Source organism: Colletes gigas, unplaced genomic scaffold (assembly GCF_013123115.1).
Source record: "Colletes gigas isolate AHSC1104 unplaced genomic scaffold, ASM1312311v1 Colletes_gigas_Sc00015, whole genome shotgun sequence".
Classification (NCBI taxonomy): Eukaryota; Metazoa; Arthropoda; class Insecta; order Hymenoptera; family Colletidae; genus Colletes; species Colletes gigas.
In genome coordinates this window covers 21,815-42,692 of record NW_025106644.1, presented here as the reverse complement: position 1 = coordinate 42,692, position 20,878 = coordinate 21,815, and the positions used below count along the sequence as shown (strand labels likewise).

The window sequence follows — 20,878 nt, the reverse complement described above, 5'->3', positions numbered from 1 at the left end:
TGCAATTGTTTACAACAAATGTCATTTTTTTTATAGCGGGGAAATATTTAAAAATCTGAAAAAAATGGGCATATAGTCCTGTTTGTCCCCTTCACGGACCAAGTTTTAAAAATACGGACACTTTAAAATTGGCCTTATAAAAATTAATTGAATGGAACGCTGCGTCGCGTCGTGACATGCTGGCTCGACCGGCCAAGTCGCGCAGTGCCTGCAACCGCCAAGCGGCTATACGTGCTATTGTTATACATAGGGTGTTGGACTGCTGGAAAATGAAACAGTTATTGGACACTCACTCTTTGTCAATGACACTTAGCATTATACACATTTATGTTGTCAATATTCAATGGGATAGGATGTTCAATGTTCTAGTGGGATAGGATATGATGGGATGTGATGGGATTAGGTTCTGGTTAAGAAATAATGGTTGGATTGTACCAATGATCATCTACCGGATTAAATTGTTTGTTATAAAATTACTTACCTCATAACAGCTACAACTGTTGATTTTTCACTGTCTGAATAAATTCGGGCAGTTAAATGTGTTACTTCTTTGATTGGTGTAAATGAATGAAAATTAAGTGTTCCACAGATTGTTGTAGCCAGTTCACGTCTTTCCAGCAAGAATTCCGAATGTTTCTTATATTCTTCTGTTGAGCTGAATTGCAAATGTATATTTTTAATATTGGCAGTTGCCCAATCAAATAATTTTTGTGGTGTCGTTATCTGGTCTCCCAACGGTCTTTGTAAACTAGCTGGAGCAGCAAGGCGTTTTAAAGAACCACCAATACCATTTCATGCATTTTTGCCATGCGATGTTGCAAAGTAATGCCATTCGGCGTTGATTCCAAAGTCTTCAAAATGGAAATTGAGAATTAATAAATTATATTTATTATGGTACTGTGATGATGCTCCGTTAGAAAAATATTTGATTTCCTTGATAGTTGTGTAGCGGCCATTGTATAGCCACTACGCCCTTGCCAGAGTATGAATGGGAATGGAATGTAAGGATAGTTTTAAGCTTTCTATTTTTCCATTTTCCCAGGGTCTCGTGCGAGCCTGGTCGTCCTGTTAAACACTTGGCGACCAGAGCCGTGCGAGGCGTCTGTTTTCCCTCAAGGTTTCGCCTGGGCCTCGGACCACCCTGATCCGGGCCCGGCGAGCCTCTTGACTTTTATGACTCGCTTTCGCTAAACTTTTCCTATACTGAGTATTTTCCAGTTTCGTTTTTCCGTCTTTCTGTCCTGTCTCTTTTTCTCTACCTTTGCTATTAGGGTAAGAAATTGTATATATTCAGGGGACGTGAGAAGAAAGACCCCCAGTCTATTTTAGACCCGAGTCTGGCTAAGACGTCGCGCGTTTGCGAAGCCAGTGTTATTAACTTTGACCTACGTGTGGCTACACCCCCGACACCCGCGGAAATAAACTCTTTAATAATTGTTGGGGTAGATTGAGGTTTGTCACTTGAACCTCCAGCCCCCTCAGTTGTGCCATGTGTTTCCTTAAAAAAATTCCACTAATTTCTTCTGGTATAAATGGACTGCAGTGCTGTCATGTTGGAGACAATCCGAAATAATTACAAAGTTTTCATGGTTTAAACAAATATCCACCTGATAATATGCAATGAATGTGTGTATTGTCGCCTGTTTGTTGGACCAATGATAATTTTGGATTTCGTCTTGGATAGCGAAGGAATAACTTTCCGCAAAATCGCCGACGACAACAAATTCATCAGGTCCTACATTTTCTTTAGAATATTTAAAAAAGCTGCTTTGACTTCTTGCAATAAAATCGTGAATTTGCAACTTTGGTAATCGGATTTCTAATTCATCTACAAACTGTGTTGCTGTTAAAAACGTACATTTTGAATTCAACTCAAAAGAAGAATATAAGGAACATTCGGAATTCTTGCTGGAAAGGCGTGGACTGGCTACAACAATCTGTGGAACACGCAATTTTCACTTATTTACACCAACTAAAGAAGTAACGCATTTAACTGCCCGAATTTATTTAGACAGTGAAAAATCAACAGTTGTAGCTGTTATGAGGTAAGTAATTTTATAACAAACAATTTAATCCGGTAGATGATCATTGGTACAATCCAACCATTATTTCTTAACCAGAACCTAATCCCATCACATCCCATCATATCCTATCCCACTAGAACATTGAACATCCTATCCCATTGAATATTGACAACTTAAATGTGTATAATGCTAAGTGTCATTGACAAAGAGTGAGTGTCCAATAACTGTTACATTTTCCAGCAGTCCAACACCCTATGTATAACAATAGCAGGTATAGCCGCTTGGCTGTTGCAGGCACTGCGCGACTTGGCCGGTCGAGCTAGCATGTCACGACGCGACGCAGCGTTCCATTCAATTAATTTTTATAAGGCCAATTTTAAAGTGTCCGTATTTTTAAAACTTGGTCCGTGAAGGGGACAAACAGGACTATATGCCCATTTTTTTTCAGATTTTTAAATATTTCCCCGCTATAAAAAAATGACATTTGTTGTAAACAATTGCAAAATAAATAGTTAAAAAAATTTTTTTTTTAATTGAAATAATTTTTATTTGATACTCCCATGGGTCTGCTACAAGTACCTAAAATTTCATTTTTATAACTTCCTTACTTTAGCAGCTATTATTTATTGAAAAAAAGGGAGCTCTATATTTCAAACAGATGTAAAACCAACAATTTTTAAAATTTTTAAAAATCCTTCGAGATACGTTTATATATCACTAAAGACTACAACATATTCAAAGTAGAACAAAATCCGACATGGTACAGTGAAAACTCGATAAATGTCGCTACTCCGGGTCCGGTCAGCAACACTTACGGAATAGGAGAATCGTCTTTCGAATTTGATTGTAGTTTGCCGACACTTCGAACGTAGAAAGAGTCAGTAGCTAAAGAAGAAAGAGGGACTGAAACTCGGATTTATCGCCCCAGTTTAAATATCCGCGTCAGTGTGACCACACTACTGCACAGAAGAAAGTTTTTTATTTTTTACTTTTTGTTAATAAAAATTTCACTATCATGTTGGGGAGATTTCTCTGATTAAAATGAGGCTAAACACGATATAAATCGGTCAATATTTGGTAGCATAATATTGAATTAAATATTGTACTTGCGAGTCTTTCTCTCTTTATTTATCCTTCTTGTGCTGTCCTTTTCTATGTTCGGAAATATCAAAGAACGACGCATCGAGGTGCTGGCTACATTTATCGAACGGGAGATAGCTATTTTCAAACGGAACGGTTCCACCGTTTCGTAAGTGATCAAAAACTGCAACACTTATGAAATAGGGGGTTTCGTTAGCTACCACTGTTCGATAAATGTACCAATCCACTGACCTTGCGAAGATACGAGTACACAATATTTAATTCAATATTATGGTAACAAATATTTGCCGATTTATATCGTGTTTAGTCTCATTTTAATTAGAAAAATCTTCCCCACATGATAGTAAAATTTTTATTAAAAAAAAGTAAAAAATAAAAAACTTTCTTCTTGTACAGTAGTGTGGTCACACTGACAGGGACATTTAAACTAAGCTGACGAAGGCAATAAAGATTTTTAAAGAAAGCCGCTACGTCTCCGGTTACACTTCGCCTCACTGGTTCAAGGGGGATCCCCCTAGTGGTGGGGATAAAAATGTATCATTTATGGAACAGCTCTTGAGGACATTTATCGAGTTTTCACTGTACTCCGAAAAGTGTCCGACTTCGCATGGAATGACCCTCAGGTGATTCGACCGGGCTTCCGACGAGGGGCGGCTGGAGGTCCCATCGCCCAAGAGACGGCGTTCGGCTGGGTTATATCCGGTCCGATACACGCTGCAGCCGAAAACCAGAATACTGTAAGAACGCTGCATTGCACCGTTCTCGAATCGCTGGATTATGCGATTCGACGGTTCTGGGAGACCGAAGAAATCCCTGCGACCTCGGTTGCGGTCCAAGGCGGAAGAAGAATGCAAAGCACTCTTCTGAAAAACCGTCAGACGGGAAGGAACAGGACGGTTTATAGTCCGATTACTCTGTTCAACACGAATTTTGTTTTTCCGTACCCACTAGGTGATTCTTGTAGAACTCTGTTTCCTAACCACGAATATGAAAATGGAATTGCTGTATCACCCTCAGTTTTCGAAAAACACGAGTTTTTGTGAAAACGTTCAATTTTGGGTAAAAACGAGGTATTACGCGAAAATTAGAAACATTACACAGTTCCACTTAATCTTAAAAGATAGAGGAGAGATTCCTGAATATGCTAACATCGATATTTATAATATTTTGTACTTTTAAACGGTTGTAAATGATGGCCAAAGTTTGAAAAAGTGTCGAAGTACATACTTTATACACAATACTTTTGCATATTTACGGAAAGTTCTTTACCTGACACGAAATCTATACACAGGATCTGATTCTGCAGACATTTCTGAAGAAGAAACTGTCCAACAGAAGTGTAGAAGCCGTTCTCAATTGTCACAGGTCGAGAAAATGTATATTGGCAACGCGTGCACGACGCTTGCCTATCTCGGCGCGGCAGTGCCGTAGCTACCTACAAGCGAAACTGGTATAATGGCCCAATAGGGCATGCACTCTGTATACAGGGAGTTCGGCCACCCTTGGGAAAAATTTTACTGGGAGATTCTAGAGGCCAAAATAAGACGAAAATCAAGGATACCAATTTGTTGATGGAGGCTTCGTTAAAAAGTTATTAACAATTAAATTCAAAAATTTCAAAACGTTCTGGAAAAATTATTTTCTGTTGCGGGGGTCAATTATAATCATTTTTGGTGAACAGACATACCCCCGAATTCCTAACCATTTTCGAAAAAAAAATTCGAGAAGGCGTGAAATTTTTTGACAAAATTAAAAAATTTCAAATCGTCGTGGAAAAATTATTTTTAGTTGCAGGAGTCAATTACTATCATTTTTTATCATTAGACATACCCTCGAAATCCTATCCACTTTCGAGAAAAAAATTTGAGAATGTGTGAAATGTTTCGACGGGAAAAAAAAATTTCGAATCGTTCTGAAAAAATTATTTTCAGTCCCGAGGGTCGATTACAATAATTTTTGGTGAATAGACGTACCCTCGAAATCCTGCGCATTCTCTAGAAAAAAATTCGAGAAGATGCTGAAATTTTTCGGCGAAATTAAAAAATTTCAAATCGTTCTAAAAAAATTATTTTTGGTTGCAGGGGTCAATTACAATCATTTTTGGTCAATACGTATACCCTCGAATTCCTACGCACTTTCGAGAAAAAAATTCATTACCGAAAATATAGTTTCTGGCCAGAAATGCTACCCCGAAATTTCATTTAAAATGTCATAACTCCTGAACGGATTGGACGATTTTAATGTTTAAGAAAGCAAACTACGCGTATTTTGCTAAGGAATACGTGGCAATTCCAAAAATATTCGAAAAGTTATTTCTTGATTCCGCAAAATGAGAAAAACCCCATAAAAATGGTCTAATTTTCAAACAGCCATAACTCCTATAATAGTGAATATATTTCGATGAAACTTTTTTCTAAAGTAAAGCTCATGGGTACCTACAAAAAAGTATTAGACAACTTTTCTGTAGGGCGTCAAATAAAATTACTAAAAATGAAAAACGAATTTTTAAGAAAAATCAACAGGGTAGGTGCCTTAATTTTTCAGGGAAAATGAAAGGTTTCAAATCGTTCTGGAAAAATGATTTTCGATTGCGTGGGTCAATTACAATCATTTTTGGTGAATAGACATACCCCCGAAATCCTGCGCATTTTTGAGAAAAAAATTCAGTACAGGCGGAACTTTAAACGTTAATAACTTTTTAACTAAGCCTCCATCAACAAATTGGTATTCTTGATTTTCGTTTTATTTTGGCCTCTAGAATCTCCCAATAAAATTTTTCCCAGAGATGGCCGAACACCCTGTATAGTATGTTTGTTATTTTTTGTAACTTTTATTGCTTAATATATTTGTATACTCTGGGATACTAATCACTGAATTATATTTTTAAAATCCATATAAACTTATCAATGGAATCATTCGAACATGTACGCTTTTCTAAGAAAGATCTGGAGTAAATCCTTGCTATTCACACTTCGCTCTTAGGAATATTATTCCTATTCTGTGAGGCAACCCAACAATAAAATGTTGTTTATTTTTTTACGTCTTTATATTTAAAAAACCATTCATATACATACAATGAACATCGAAATTGTTTAGAAATGGAAATGATCGAGAAATGTTTTTTACAAATCCACAAACAGATTAAAAAATCAAAAATGATAAACATATACAGGAATTGGGAGCCTAAGATATTATCGGTGTTTCATCCATTATGCGTAGCTACGGCACTGCCGAGCCGAGGTAGGCTAGCGATGGCCACGTGGCGGTAAAACGCCGTGCACGCGTTGCCGACGAACATTTTCTCGACCTGTGACAATTGAAAACTGCTTCTACACTTCTATTGGGCAGTTTCTTCTTCAGAATGTCTGCAGAATCAGATCCTGTGTATAAATTTCGTGTCACGTAAAAAACTTTTCGTAAATATGCAAAAGTATTGTGTATAAAGTACGTACTTCGACACTTTTTCAAACTTTGGCGATCATTTACAACCGTTCAAAAGCACAAGATATTATAACTATCGATGTTAGCATATTCAGGAGTCTCTCCTCTATCTTTTAAGATTAAAAGTGGAACTGTGTGATGTTTCTAATTTTCGCGTAATACCTCGTTTTCCCCCTAAATTGAACGTTTTCACAAAAACTCGTGTTTTTCGAAAACTGAGGGTGATACAGCAATTCCGTTTCCAGATTCGTGTTTAGGGTACGAAGCTCTATAAGAATTTCCTAGTGGGTACGGAAAAACAAAATTCGTGTTGAACAGTGTTACCCTTGAATCACCCGAGACTGGACGAAACGTTAGGACACTCGTTCCATATAGCACTGTCCGCTCTCACAAGGCTGCGGCGTAAACTCGACGCCGATACGACCCTCGACAGAGAATCGTCTGGGTTTCTGGTGGAGCACGAGTCCTTAGGTCACATGACTCAGATTGAGCCCATTGACCAAACTAGACTGTACATCCCGCATCGAGCGGTCATTCGCACGGAAAGTGCAACCACCAAACTGCGGGTTGTATTCAATGCAACCAGCAGAACGGTCGGCGGGCGATCCCTAAACGACGTCCTGCACGTAGGACAAAAATTACAGAACGACATTACCTCGGTTTTAACGAGGTGGCGTCTGTATGAGTACGTACTGGTGGCCGACATCGAGGAGATGCTTCGACAAATTCTCGTCGCCCCACAGGACCGTCGTTCCCAATGCATCGACTGGCGCGCGTCAAAAAACGAACAACCGAAAGCTTTCGAATTAAATACCGTAACATACGGTACGGCGTGTGCCCCATATTTATCGATGCGTCGACGAAGTATTTATGGGAGCGCCGGATAAACCCTTGGTAGAGAAAATTCGCAAACAAGTCTGCGAACTCCCGCAGGTTGGGTGGGTTCAAGATGAGAAAGTGGGCTGGAAATTCCGCGCAATTATTACGGAATATCCCCCAAAGTGCTCACTCCCACGCCGTAGACCTCACTCTGTTCGACGATTCCGCACTAAAACTGCTTGGTCTACGATGGATCCCATCCGGAGGCTACTTCTATTTCGATCTGCAGCGGTTTCAACCGTCTGCGTTACCGATGACAAAAAGAAATTTGTTTTCGGAAATCGCGAAGCTCTTCGATCCACCCGGCTGGTTATCACCAGTCGTAATCCGTGCAAAAAATTTGATGCAGTCCCAATGGCTGGAGAAAATCCAGTGAGACGACTTTCCACGGATACGCTCAAAACGTGGAACACGTTTTGCATGGATTGAAGCAGTCTCAAGGAACTAAAATTCCCAAGATGGATCCGATACGGAGCCGACACAGTTTCTGTGGAATTACACGGATTCTGCGATACTTCACTTGCAGCCTACACGACAGTCGCGTATTTACGCGTGACGACGAAAAATAATGACGTTTTTACGACATTAATCGTGGCAAAAACACGAGTGGCTCCGATAAAAACACAGTCCATCCACGTCCTGAAGTTGAATGGGGCTGTACTCCTCTCCGAGCTCGTAGTGCACGTAAAATGGTCCCTCCCCATAGAAATGGGCCGCATAATCTGCTGGACGGACTCTACGATTGCACTCGCTTGGTTGAGAAAGCATGCGTCGACATGGAAGGTTGTGATAGCCAACCGCGTATCAAAAATCCAGACCTTGCTCCCGAAAGCAAATGGCGCCATGTTCCCACGCGTTTCAACCCCGCGGATCTAAATTCGCGAGGTGTAGAAGCTGCGGAACTCATTCAGTCGGAGTTATGGATTTCTGGGCAGAAGTGGCTTCGACAGTCAGAGGAAAATTGGCCGAAAGCGCCAGTCTCTTTCGAGACCGAGGAGGGTAAACGAGTAGTATAGCTATGGGGATTCTAACCCATGGGGCAATGAGGGGAGCGTGCGGCGAGGGGAAGTGAGGGCGCGCGGGGGAGTGCGGCGCGGAGAACTTTAGGCGCGGGGCCTGTGGGGAGTGGAAGAGTGGTTGCGCGCACACGAGCCGCGGAGTGGGGGATGTCAGGGGATTAGTCCAGGCCGAGCCGCCGCGGAGACCTCTCCAGACCTGGCCCGCCGTCGGAAATTTTTTAAGAGGGGGGGGAATGATCCCCGAAAACTTTTCATACCGAACCGAGGGAGGGGATGACCCTCGAAAATTTTTTTCAACACCCACAGGCATTTTTTTATTGTCTTTTCGGCGTTCTCGGTACGTTTGATGAGATCTAAAAAAAAAGAATTACATAATGTTCTCCTAAGAAAATATTTACAGCTAGCGAAAAAAAAAACAACACATCATTCGGCTCGTAAATCTATTCTTTCTATTTATTATTCTAGTACTCGTATAAATTCAGATTTTTATAGTTCACTGTGGTTAGGTTTGGTCAACCTCTTGCAAAACGCGTTATAGAAAATGGTTAATATCATTACGAAACACAAGAAATAAAAAGTTTCATACTGTATACTAAATGCGAAAATTTACTCGAAAAATTGCAGCTCCTCTTTCATCCAGAGTCGAGTCGAGTCTCGCGCAACGATGCGTTTTCACGCTTTGTCAGCGAGTACGTTATCTGCTGCGTGCCTTTCGCCGAAGTCGTTGCTACGCGAATATGCAATATCGTGTTCGCGACACGCTGCGTCCAACGGATTAAAATATAAAATATAAAATATAAATTAAATCGACGGTCCAGCCTTAGATTTATGCGAGGAGAGAATGTGGAAGACGGGTAAATAAAATTGGAGAAATAATATATGTTTTAAATGAGAATATATTGTTACAATAGAAGAATATATTGTTTTTGTTTTGAAAAGTCGAATCTTAGAATTATGCGAGGAGAGAAGGTGGAAGACGGGTAAATAAAATTGGAGAAATAATATATGTTTTAAATGATACTATATTGTTACATTTTTTTTATGCGAGCATCAACTACAATATCATTGATGGCGCATCCTAACAGTTCACAATCTACAAGATAATCCTTGCAGTAATATTCACTGTCGCGTATGATTTTAGCAGCACAACGTGTATCTAATGTTTCGGAGACAGCATCGCTTTTTTGTTGCAGCACGTTAACAAAAGTTTTAAATTTTGTCCTCACTTCTTCTGCAGTTTGATAGAGCCGCGGATACACATAGCTTACACACGGCTCAAGATTAAATAAAAATGTTACTGTATTCGGTTTGAAATACAGCGACTTAGTATCCATTGTCATCTTTACAATCGGTGAATCATACATGTGACAAAATTCCACCGTTAATTCATGAATCCGCATCAATGATGACCCTGGCAATTGTGCACGTTCCTCGATGGTTGTACAGCTGTCGAATAGTGTGTTCCATGTATGCCATGGTATTATGAGATGATTCCCACGATTATCGCCGAGAAGAATTTCTACATCGGCTATAGGACCTACTCTGATTCCAATTTCCAAATATTTGCTGCCCGAGGATGTTAATGCGTATCTTCTGACCATGACACGCGATGGTTGGCGCGGCCTAAAAGCATAATCATGAAAATTACCTTTTTTCATGAAAAAACATAAATAAATCAATAAAAAATTATGAAAGGTTACCTGTTAAATGTATTCTCCTTGCATGGAGATACACCATCATCTTGCACGATTGGAACGTAATAACGCATGGCACTGGTACTACACATTTTCTTTCAGAGCACTATTTGTTCCGTCGAAAATTCAGCGAAGCTACTGAGCGATTGATGGAATAGCGTCCGGGGAGACGGCTTAAATAGAGGTGCAATCCCCACCACATTTTATTCTAAAGCTACCATTTTTTTTCCATAATGCTTTTGTTCAATCTTAACATCGCAGCATATCGCGCGATTGCATGTAACTTGGGCCTCCAAGGATAAAAGTCTCGACACGTGTTGAATGTAATATAATATCTGTGGAAGCGCTGAATCTTAGAATTATGTGGAATCAGTAGAAACTGTGTTGAACGATCTTGCGCACTAATTCGTCATACGAGTGAATCATGGAAAGAATTATGCGATATCAGCAGAAACTGCATAGAACCATGTTGGCATGCAATGCATTTGAGGGAGGGGGAGAGACACCGAAAGAGTTAGGCAGAGATACCAAATCGCTGTGCTGGTATAAAAGCACGCTTTAAACTGCACAAGGCCTCAAATAGTTACAACGTGTTGCATTGAAAAAAAGGATATTACATTTACATTTACATTTACATTCCATTTACATTCCATGCGTGCCTTTCGCCGAAGTCGTTGCTACGCGAATATGCAATATCGTGTTCGCGACACGCTGCGTCCAACGGATTAAAATATAAAATATAAATTAAATCGACGGTCCAGCCTTAGATTTATGCGAGGAGAGAATGTGGAAGATAATTTCTTTCCCCCTCCTTCGTAACAATTTTATAAAATTATGAACTCTCGGAATACATCTTACGAATCTTTTTAACGTTTTGCAAGCTTCAAAAAAATTTATATAAGTTAATGAAATGAGATGTGAGTAGTATAGATATGGGGATTGTAACCCTGTTGGCAAGGGGCGGACGAGGGGAAGTTGTTGCGCGCGGGGAGTGCGGCGCGGAGAACTTCGGGCGCGGGGCCTGTGGGGAGTGGAAGATTGGTTGCGCGCACACGAGCCGCGGAGTGGGGGATGTCGCAATCGCGGAGGGGTTTAGTCCAGGCCGAGCCGCCGCGCCGCGGAAACCTCTCCAGACCTGGCCCGACGTCGGAAATTTTTTAAGAGGGGATGACCCCTGAAAATTTTTTTCTACACCCACAGGCATTTTTTAATTGTCTTTTCGGTGTTCTCGGTACGTTTGATGAGATCTAAAAAAAAAAAGAATTACATAATGTTCTCCTAAGAAAATATTTACAGCTAGCGACAACACATCATTCGGCTCGTAAATCTATTCTTTCTATTTATTATTCTAGTACTCGTATAAATTCAGATTTTTATAGTTCACTGTGGTTAGGTTTGGTCAAACTCTTGCAAACGCGTTATAGAAAATGGTTAATATCATTACGAAACACAAGAAATAAAAAGTTTCATACTGTATACTAAATGCGAAAAATTTACTCGAAAAATTGCAGCTCCTCTTTCATCCAGAGTCGAGTCGAGTCTCGCGCAACGATGCGTTTTCGCGCTTTGTCAGCGAGTACGTTATCTGCTGCGTGCCTTTCGCCGAAGTCGTTGCTACGCGAATATGCAATATCGTGTTCGCGACACGCTGCGTCCAACGGATTAAAATATAAAATATAAATTAAATCGACGGTCCAGCCTTAGATTTATGCGAGGAGAGAATGTGGAAGACGGGTAAATAAAATTGGAGAAATAATATATGTTTTAAATGAATATATATATTTTGTTATGTGTATATGAAAAGAATAAAAAATACAACAAATAAATAAATAAAAAATTAAAATTAAAATAAAAAAATAAAAAATAAAAAATAAAAAAATTAAAATTAAAAATAAAAAAATTATTCCTCCGGCGGCGGCGGCGGCGGCGGCGGCGGTGGCAGTGGCGACGCAAGCCGAGGTATTTGTCGTGGCGGTCTTAGTGGCCTATCGTCGTTTGCAAACGGCTGCTGCATCCGCGGCCACCGGAAATACGGAAAATGAAGATGTAATATTTCCACCCGCTCGCGCCAGTTCGTCGGCGGCGATGGTATTTCCGGTGGCGACGGCGTCTCCGGCGGCGTCGGCGTTGTAGGCGGCGTTGGGGAGGGCGGCGGAGACGGATCGTTCTAGAACCCACAATAACTGATATAATATTCACATGTAATAAATGCCATAAACATTGGTATGTACATACCTTCTCATTATCTCGCCGGGGCAATCCTCCAAATTCCGGTACAATGCGCGTAATAACCATTGTAATTATTATCCGTCGAATGTCGACTGAGAACTGTTCCCGCTGCATCTCCAGGCTCATGCATGTAAACCTATATCTCGAAAGATGTATAGCTTGCAAAATAGGATGTCTTTGTTCTTCATGTTCTTCGAAATCTTTTTTGACAATCTCCATTCTTCCATGCACGTATCATTGGCTAAGCCGAATCACTTCTCCTTCTTCTTTAAACCGATTATTCGACTAGCCCATATCAGTTAAACATGTAGGGCTACCACTTTTGAACGTGTCTCATACCATTTTGAACATCCAATGTACCACATTTGAACATCAATCGTACCACTTTGAACGTGTATGGCACCCATTTGAACGTATATGACACCACTTTTACATAATAATTATAACTATCATCTTAATCTAGTGTACATCACGTGCAGGAGATTGGATGGTAGGGATGAAGAAAAAAACATTAGTGCATTAAAAATTGATTATATTTTTATTTATACATTTCTCTCTGACGTTTAGACCACCAATTGAATATTTTAAATACATTTTGCATGGCACAATGCTTTGCGTGTCTGTCACATCGTAAGGTATTAAGTACATTTAGCTTTTTTAGAGATATGGTATCCTCGTAGTCCATGTCCAGTGTCTCAATGATCACGCTCGCTCTCGCATTTTCATCGATGAAATCAGCAAGCCAGTCTCGTTTCTGCAGCCCTTTAACATATGCGATATGCGGTGCGTCATCTTCTTCATCGACAACAGCTTTCGTAATTAGCTGTTTAGCCATACTGTACGGAACGTCTCCATCTTCCCACCGTAGTCCGTGATGTTTTGCCGTCAACCACCGGATGCATGATTTGTCAGATTTCGTAAGAAGACATTGCGGCATCGAACTCCCAAATATATAATGCGAGAGAATTGTTCCTTTTCGTAGGACAGCCACTTCCTTCACAACAAATCTTCCATCAACACTGAACCCTTGCAGGTCAACAAATGTTGGTACGGTCATTGTTGGATTTCCTAACCGTCTTGTTATGTTACAAAAATCATCTCCAGTAACGGATGTATATACTGGAGTTTCCGGTAGTTTTGGCCATGGTTTCTTAAGCCGCGTCCCCACAGGGTCGGCTTTTGCCGTTTGGCACGGCCGATCGGCACCCTAAGTACTTCTCGGCAAAGCCAAACACTGCATCGTCTTGGATAGCATGGCTTGAAAAGCCGAACGGCATGCCGACGAGTCGATCGGCACGATGTCGGTAACCATCAAAAGAGATCATGCCAAGACACGAGAGCACGAAAGTTTCATGTCAATTTCGTTCCAAAACCATCATCGATATACAAAGATACAGGAACTTTAAACGTTAATAACTTTTTAACAAAGCCTCCATCAACAAATTGGTATTCTTTCGCGATCGAACGGAAAATTTCACAGCGCGACGATTGCTACCTCCAGTTCTGAAAGGCCCAGGCAGGGCCATAAAGCCCCGTCTTGTAACCAAATATGGTCATAGGCGAAAGATTTTTTCCTCGTGCCCATATTTTTGCATAGTCGATAGCCTTTCGTTCCGTTCAACGACGGAATTTTCCGCAACCCCCACTAACTGTTCATCCCCTGCACTAGTCGACGAAGTCAGTGTTCCGTTTGATTAGCTCAGGTTTTTACGCTTTTTTATGTTGCCAGATGTGGAACCGTTACTTCGTCGCGAAAGTCCTCGAATATTCCGCATCTGGCAAATTTTGTTGTAAAATAATTTAGTGCTTTGTCGAAACGAAAGCGCTAGGCCCGAGTTGACCAGCGAAGGGCTATATTGTTCCGCGGGTGGTACGGTCTTCGAGGCCAAACGTCGCACAGTGTGACGAGTATATGGGAGTTCGGGACAAAATTAATAACTCCTAAACTATTCAATTTTCGACTTAAGGCCTCTATACTTTTTTTAAGAGGATACAAAGATGCATCGATTTATGACCAAAAAAATACAATTTTACAAAAAAAATTAAGGTGATCTTAACAAGTAATAAGTAACAATAACAGTAACAAGTTTCTTAACGGCAATGAAAAGATTAATTGTTTTTATTGCCCACCTATGACATCGTGGCAAAGGTGGAGCGATTTATAAATTATAAATGTAGGAATAAAATAATCATCGCGGCTGATCGGCGCTTGAACTCTGTTAAAAGAGTCGACAAATGTTCTTACACGTTTTTGTAAGACGGTTGTGCGACGGCCCTGCCAAATGACGAGTGAACGAACGCGAGGATAAGAGTGAGAGAGAGAGAGAGTGAATGAGTGAGTGAGAGAGAGCGATAACCCCGGGCAACGCGTCAATAGCATGAAGGAGACAGCTGACGAGAGACGGTCAGAGTCTTGTCAAGAGTGTAGCACAGAGAAATAAAGAGTTTAAATTATATCGTTTACCGACGGAATAGAATTTCTTGTATCACCGCATCCTTTTAATACTAAATCCCACATAAATACATACAGTTTGTATAGCAATTATTCTATGTGGTTTCGACAATAGTGGTACTCGTCGGAAAACAAAAATCAAGAATATCAATTTCTTGACTGAGGCTTCGTTAAAAAGTTATTAAAAAATTCTACGATACGGTCTTTTCTACGATACGTTTGCTTTAACGGTTGTACGAATTGGCTTATCTACGATTTAATTCAACGGTTTTACGGATTGGTCGATGTTTCCGGAGCCCGTTTCTTCCTCCGATACGCGATTTTGGGGGTGTCAACCGAATTTGGTATTAACTTTTAGCTCGACCGATTGGTCATCGACTTAGGGAAGGAGGACCCATTTTCACACCCCGTTTGGGAGGAAAACTCTTTCCTCATACCTGAACGTGGTGGAGGAAGACTTCCAGGTCACCCCCAGAACGAGGGTGCCCGAGGTTTTCTCCCCAAGTCGAAGGCTACGTTAATTTATCGAAGAAAAAACGGGACTCCGGATTAGGACGCGACGAGTGGCCGCGCGTGTTTGACAGCTGTTTTATGGCTATATTGTTCCACGAGTTGGCGATGGTCGTTGTAGAGGACCGTGCCACCTACGGAACAATATAGCTTTTCGTTGGTCAACTCGGGCCTAGCACTTCCATTTCGTTAAAGCACTCGATGGTTTTACGACAATATTTGCCAGATGCAGAATATTCGAAGACTTTTTCGACAAAGTAACGACTCCGCATCTGGCAACATACACAAGCGGATTTAAAAATATAACAGTAACCTTAATTTTGTATCGAAAATCAATATGTTTTTAAATTTAAGCAACTGCAATTTCTTGTTGGTTAGACACTGATTAACTTCGATACGAAACATTTTTTTGTCACATCATCGAAAGGGGCTGAAAAATCGTGGGGACTAGTTCGTGCCCCACCCTGTATATTGTTTAATATCGCTGATTTTGATTATTTTCTTCGGTTTGAGCAACTTCGAGCAGTTAAAATTGATTTGCATATGCCATCAATTACTTAGTGTGCAAAAAATCACAGAGGTACTTTGAGGTACTTTTTTTAAAAATCCAGTCAATGTTGATAAACATTTAACATAAAAAAATTAGGACAAATTGTTAATATTGTAAAAAAGTCATTCTGCAGTTTGAAAGGACTTATAATACTGACCGTAATTTACAAAATTCAAATTAATTAGATAAACATTTGGCAAGTGGCACGTGTTTAAAAAAATGCACCAAAAACTGGAATAAATTTCAAGCATTATTATTGACAACAAATTGGGAAATTCATTCCAAATTGTCGGTAGTATTAAAATCTACGTTCCTTTATTAGTATTTTAAGATATAATAAGCTATGAATTTTAGACTTCAGTTTTTTCATTTTTGTTCATTGCTCGTCACACTGTGCGTCGGCCGCTCGGCAACGACCATTGCCAACTCGCGGAACAATATAGCCATAAAACAGCTGTTAAACGCGCGCGGCCACTCGTCGCGTCCTAATCCGGAGTACCGTTTTTTCTTCGATAAATTAACGTAGCCTTCGACTTGGGGAGAAAACCTCGGGCACCCTCGTTCTGGGGGTGACCTGGAAGTCTTCCTCCACCACGTTCAGGTATGAGGAAAGAGTTTTCCTCCCAAACGGGGTGTGAAAATGGGTCCTCCTTCCCCAAGTCGATGACCAATCGGTCGAGCTAAAAGTTAATATCAAAATCGGTTGACACCCCCAAAATCGCGTATCGGTGGGTGTCCGAGCTGAGGAAGAAACGGGCCCCGGAAACATCGAACACAGTTTGTCAAAACGTTAAATCGAACGCATCGTATAAAGAATCAGCTTGTGACAAATCGTTTAGAAAAGTGGCAGTGTGCTTTAATCGTTTAGAAAAGTGACAGTGTGCTTCAATCATTGTGCATTATTTAAACGTGCTTCAGTAAGTAAATTTGTATATTGAATTGTATAGTAAATTTATATTTGTATTAATTTTATATTTGTATAGTACATTTCTGAAAATGGAAAACGACTGGACAAATGAAAATGTCCTGCAACTCATAGAAATGTACCGTGAACGCCCTAACTTATGGGACTGTCAAAACAACAATTACAAGGATAGAAACAAGCGGCATGATGCGATACTAGAAATTGCAGTGTCTTTTGGCATGACAAAAGAAAAAATAGAAAGAAAAATAAAAAATTTACTTAGTCATTTTGCGAGGGAAATGAAGAAAGAGAAAGAGAGCATGAAGTCAGGCACTGACGCAGATGACATTTTTAAAAGTAAATAGTATGCCTATAAAAGCTTGTCATTTTTAAAAGACAAGAATAAAGCAAGAAGGACAGTTGATACGGAGAATAAGGTACGTAATAAAAATACATTCTTTATATTGACATTCCATTATCATTTTATTGTTATGGCACAAATATCGAGAAATTATGACTTTTCGTACTGCCACGGTACAGCTCCTTCTGCCGATGAGAAGTATTCTTTAAACTCCTCTCTCACTTCCTGCGCTTCCGCTGAACTTTTGCGTCCTATTTGTGAGAAATTTGTCAATGTTGATCCTTGTGATTCTGCCCTCCAAGAAGCGGCAATGACATTTCCAGTCTCGGAACATTCGCTGTCAAATGTTCCTGGAGGATTATAAATATTTTTTGATCCACTTTTTCTAAGAAAATTATGTAAATAAACTGATGCTAATGTAACTTTAGTTGCTGTATTTGGTTGCAACATCATCGGCTTTCGAAAAACTCTGAATACGGATGACAGTATGCCGAAAACGTTTTCCGAAATTCTCCGTGCCCTACTCAAACGATAATTAAAAATCCGGGTTTTTGAATATTTTGCTTGAACTCCTGGATATGGTTTCATTATACTTTGGTTCAGCGGAAAAGCATCATCTCCTACGAATACAAACGGTGTTTTTCGTGTTCTTCCTGGGAGAACACAGTCGGCAGGCAGTTTCATTTTTAAATCGGTCAGTAATGAATTAAATGATGTATTTTTTAATACTCCGCCGTCAGAAATTCGTCCCTGACATCCCACATCGCAATAAATAAAATTGTAATTGGCGTCAACCACTGCGAAAAGCACTATACTAAAGAATCCTTTGTAGTTAAAAAATTCTGTGCCGCTATTTTGTGGTGCCTGTATGGATATATGTTTTCCGTCCATTGCTCCTACACAATTAGGGAAATTCCATTTGGTGTTGAAATCTTTTGCTACAAGATTCCACTCTTGCTCATTCTGAGGCATCTAAAAAAATTAATTGCCAAACATTAACTTATTTGCAGGTTAACAGCGCATTGGAATGTTCGGAGGAGGACTCCGATGAAAATGAAATTGAAGTTGAGGAAGACTCTTCGGATTTCATTAATACAGAGAGTGAAAAATTTGTGTCGCCGAAAAATATACCATCGAGGAAGAGGAAAAATGATGGTGATGCCAAAGAAGCGTACAAAATATTAAAACATATGTATTCTAACAAGAAGATAAAAGACGAATACGACCTTTATGGCGAACAAGTTGCCATAAAAATTAGGAAACTACAGACTCCACAATCCAGGGCAATAGTTCAACATTTAATTAATACCACATTATTTGAAGCGGAAATGGGAAAATATAATAATTTTCCATCCTTTAATAACCCTAACCCTAACCCATACACACATAATTACACATCCCCTATTTCTAGTAGTACATTTCCTTTTACAACACAATCATCAAATAGCCCTCAATCCACAATAAACATACAAGTGCCGTCACCATCACTTACTCCTACATTGTACACCTCCACTCATACACCCCCATACACCTCCACTCATACACCCCCATACACCTCCATTCATACACCCACATACACCTCCACTCATACACCCACATACACCTCCATTCATACACCCACATACCCCTCCACTCATACACCCCCATACACGTCCATTCATACACCCACATACACCTCCACTCATACACCCACATACACCTCCATTCATACACCCACATACACCTCCACTCATACACCCACATACACCTCCATTCATACACCCACATACACCTCCATTCATACACCCGCATACACCTCCATTCATACACCTGCACAAAATATAGAACATAATTTTGACATTTCATAAATATAGGATAGAATCTAGTAAAATAAATTATGTATTGTATTGTAAATAATAGTAATAAATCTAATATAAAAAATAGGATTAATTATTTAATATTATAACTAACGTGATCCAGCAATACTTACTTTTATATAATCTTGAAGTACATCAATGAGAGCTTCACATACTTTTGGAATGATTTTTGAAATTGTTTGTTTTGAAATTTTAAATAAGTACATAAGGGAGTGATATGAATCCCCTGTTGCCAAAAATCGTAATGTCACACCAAGACGCACTTTTGCAGGGATTGCTTCCCTAAAATTTGTGTCCTTCGCAGCAATTTTTGGCCCGATTAAATTTAGCAATTGTTCAAATTCAGTAGAGGACATGCGGAAAAAATTTTTAAAGCCACCGTTACACCTGTATTCCAGATTGATTGTGTTTACGTTGTCCAAAATTAAATCTTTCATCATATCACTGACACTATATATTCTTCTGCTACGTAAACTCGGACGCATCCAAAATCTTCGTTTTTTAGGCATTTTTTTTGCATTTGCTATTACTATAACTGCAGCAGCACCAGTTATTACTTCGTCGTCACTGTACATTTTTTGTGTACTGAAATGGCTTTGCCGCGGTGCATAGCAGTGGCACGGCCGTGCCGCCTTTTGCCGAACGCTGTGCCGATCGGCAAATGCCGAGCCGTGCCGACCCAGTGGGGACGCAGCTATCGGCAAATGCCGAGCCGTGCCGACCCAGTGGGGACGCAGCTTTAGAGACTGCGTCTCGAACGTGCGTTTTGTTTAGATCATTATTATAAGATAGCAATAAGGAAGGGTCGACTTTGACTGCAGGAACGTCACTCTCTATCGAACGTTAGTCGAGAGCAATCACAGTTTTACGTTTATGATCTTTTACGTTTACGTTTTATGTCTTTCTTTTATGTTCTTTATGTTAAATAGTTAGTAAATATTAAATAATATAATTACATCGTTACGTTTAGTGTTCACGTATCTGAATGCGTCCACACGCCTTTGAAATGAGAACATAAAACTTAAATGTAAAGTTTCATTTAAATTCATTCAGCTATTTATATTCAATCGTATTAATAATATACATATGTGTGCTCATACATGGGAATAAAAAAAAATTTCTTTTTTTTCAATAATTAAAATATGATCAGGAGGTCTTAAAACGTGTATTTCCGTAAAATAAATTTTACAAAATTTTTTTTTCATTATGGATACTTTGCTTATGTGCGCCTACATAGGTCGGAAAGTAAAAATGCCTGGGCAGTCGAGAATCTCGGCTCGAGAATCCAAATCGTATGCCGTTGACGGGAGGTCGGATTTCAGTTGTTTAGAGCGAGAAGGCAAATGTGAGCCTTTCTCTCTCGACTCCCACGAGGCGATCCGAAATTACTTCGGGCAGCTTCGGAGAATCGAGAAAGAGGGCATGCGTCAGTTTGCCTTTGTCGACTTTCCGAAACTCCACGAGCTCACGTACGCGTATCTGGCATGTGTGCGTGTGCACCCGGCGGTGCTTTTCTGGCATCTCTGCCCCAAATCGATGTTACGGTTTAGGAAAAAAGGACGGTGGGTTGGTGCTCGTGGAGCGCTGAACCGCTCTGCTCGGCGAGGCGCGCAAAAATCAAACTACGATGTACGTTCGAGAATAGATTGGCAAAAATTTATTCGCTTGGTGTACGACTTGGTTGATACAACTAGGTTGACTTTCAAAATCGATCTGCTGCTCCGCGGAAATCCTCTCGTCGTCCTCGGTGTTCATTCCCTCTCCGGAATATTTCTCGATCCTCCCTCTGGATTGTCCTGGTCCAATCGGGGTTTGTGCCCTGCCCCATCCGCCCGGATCGTCTTCGATCGATGATCCA

General features: G+C 40.1%; 1 protein-coding gene across 1 annotated transcript; it reads right to left on the bottom strand.

The window, feature by feature from the left end:
* Positions 1-9,454: 9,454 nt before the first annotated feature.
* Positions 9,455-10,297, bottom strand: LOC122399853. The gene is made up of 2 exons (XM_043400876.1): positions 10,165-10,297; positions 9,455-10,087 (listed from the first exon to the last, which is right to left on the bottom strand). Exons 1-2 carry the CDS (start codon positions 10,248-10,250, stop codon positions 9,493-9,495), a joined length of 681 nt encoding a protein of 226 aa, XP_043256811.1. The 5' UTR covers positions 10,251-10,297; the 3' UTR covers positions 9,455-9,492.
* Positions 10,298-20,878: the final 10,581 nt, after the last annotated feature.

What these genes read in the sequence shown, in the direction of transcription:
- LOC122399853 (XM_043400876.1), bottom strand. Translation starts at nt 10,250, where the DNA reads ATGTGTAGTACCAGTGCCATGCGTTATTACGTTCCAATCGTGCAAGAT. An exon ending in AAGGAGAATACATTTAACAG is followed by an intron (nt 10,088 to 10,164) that starts GTAACCTTTCAT and finishes TTATGCTTTTAG; the next exon opens with GCCGCGCCAACCATCGCGTG.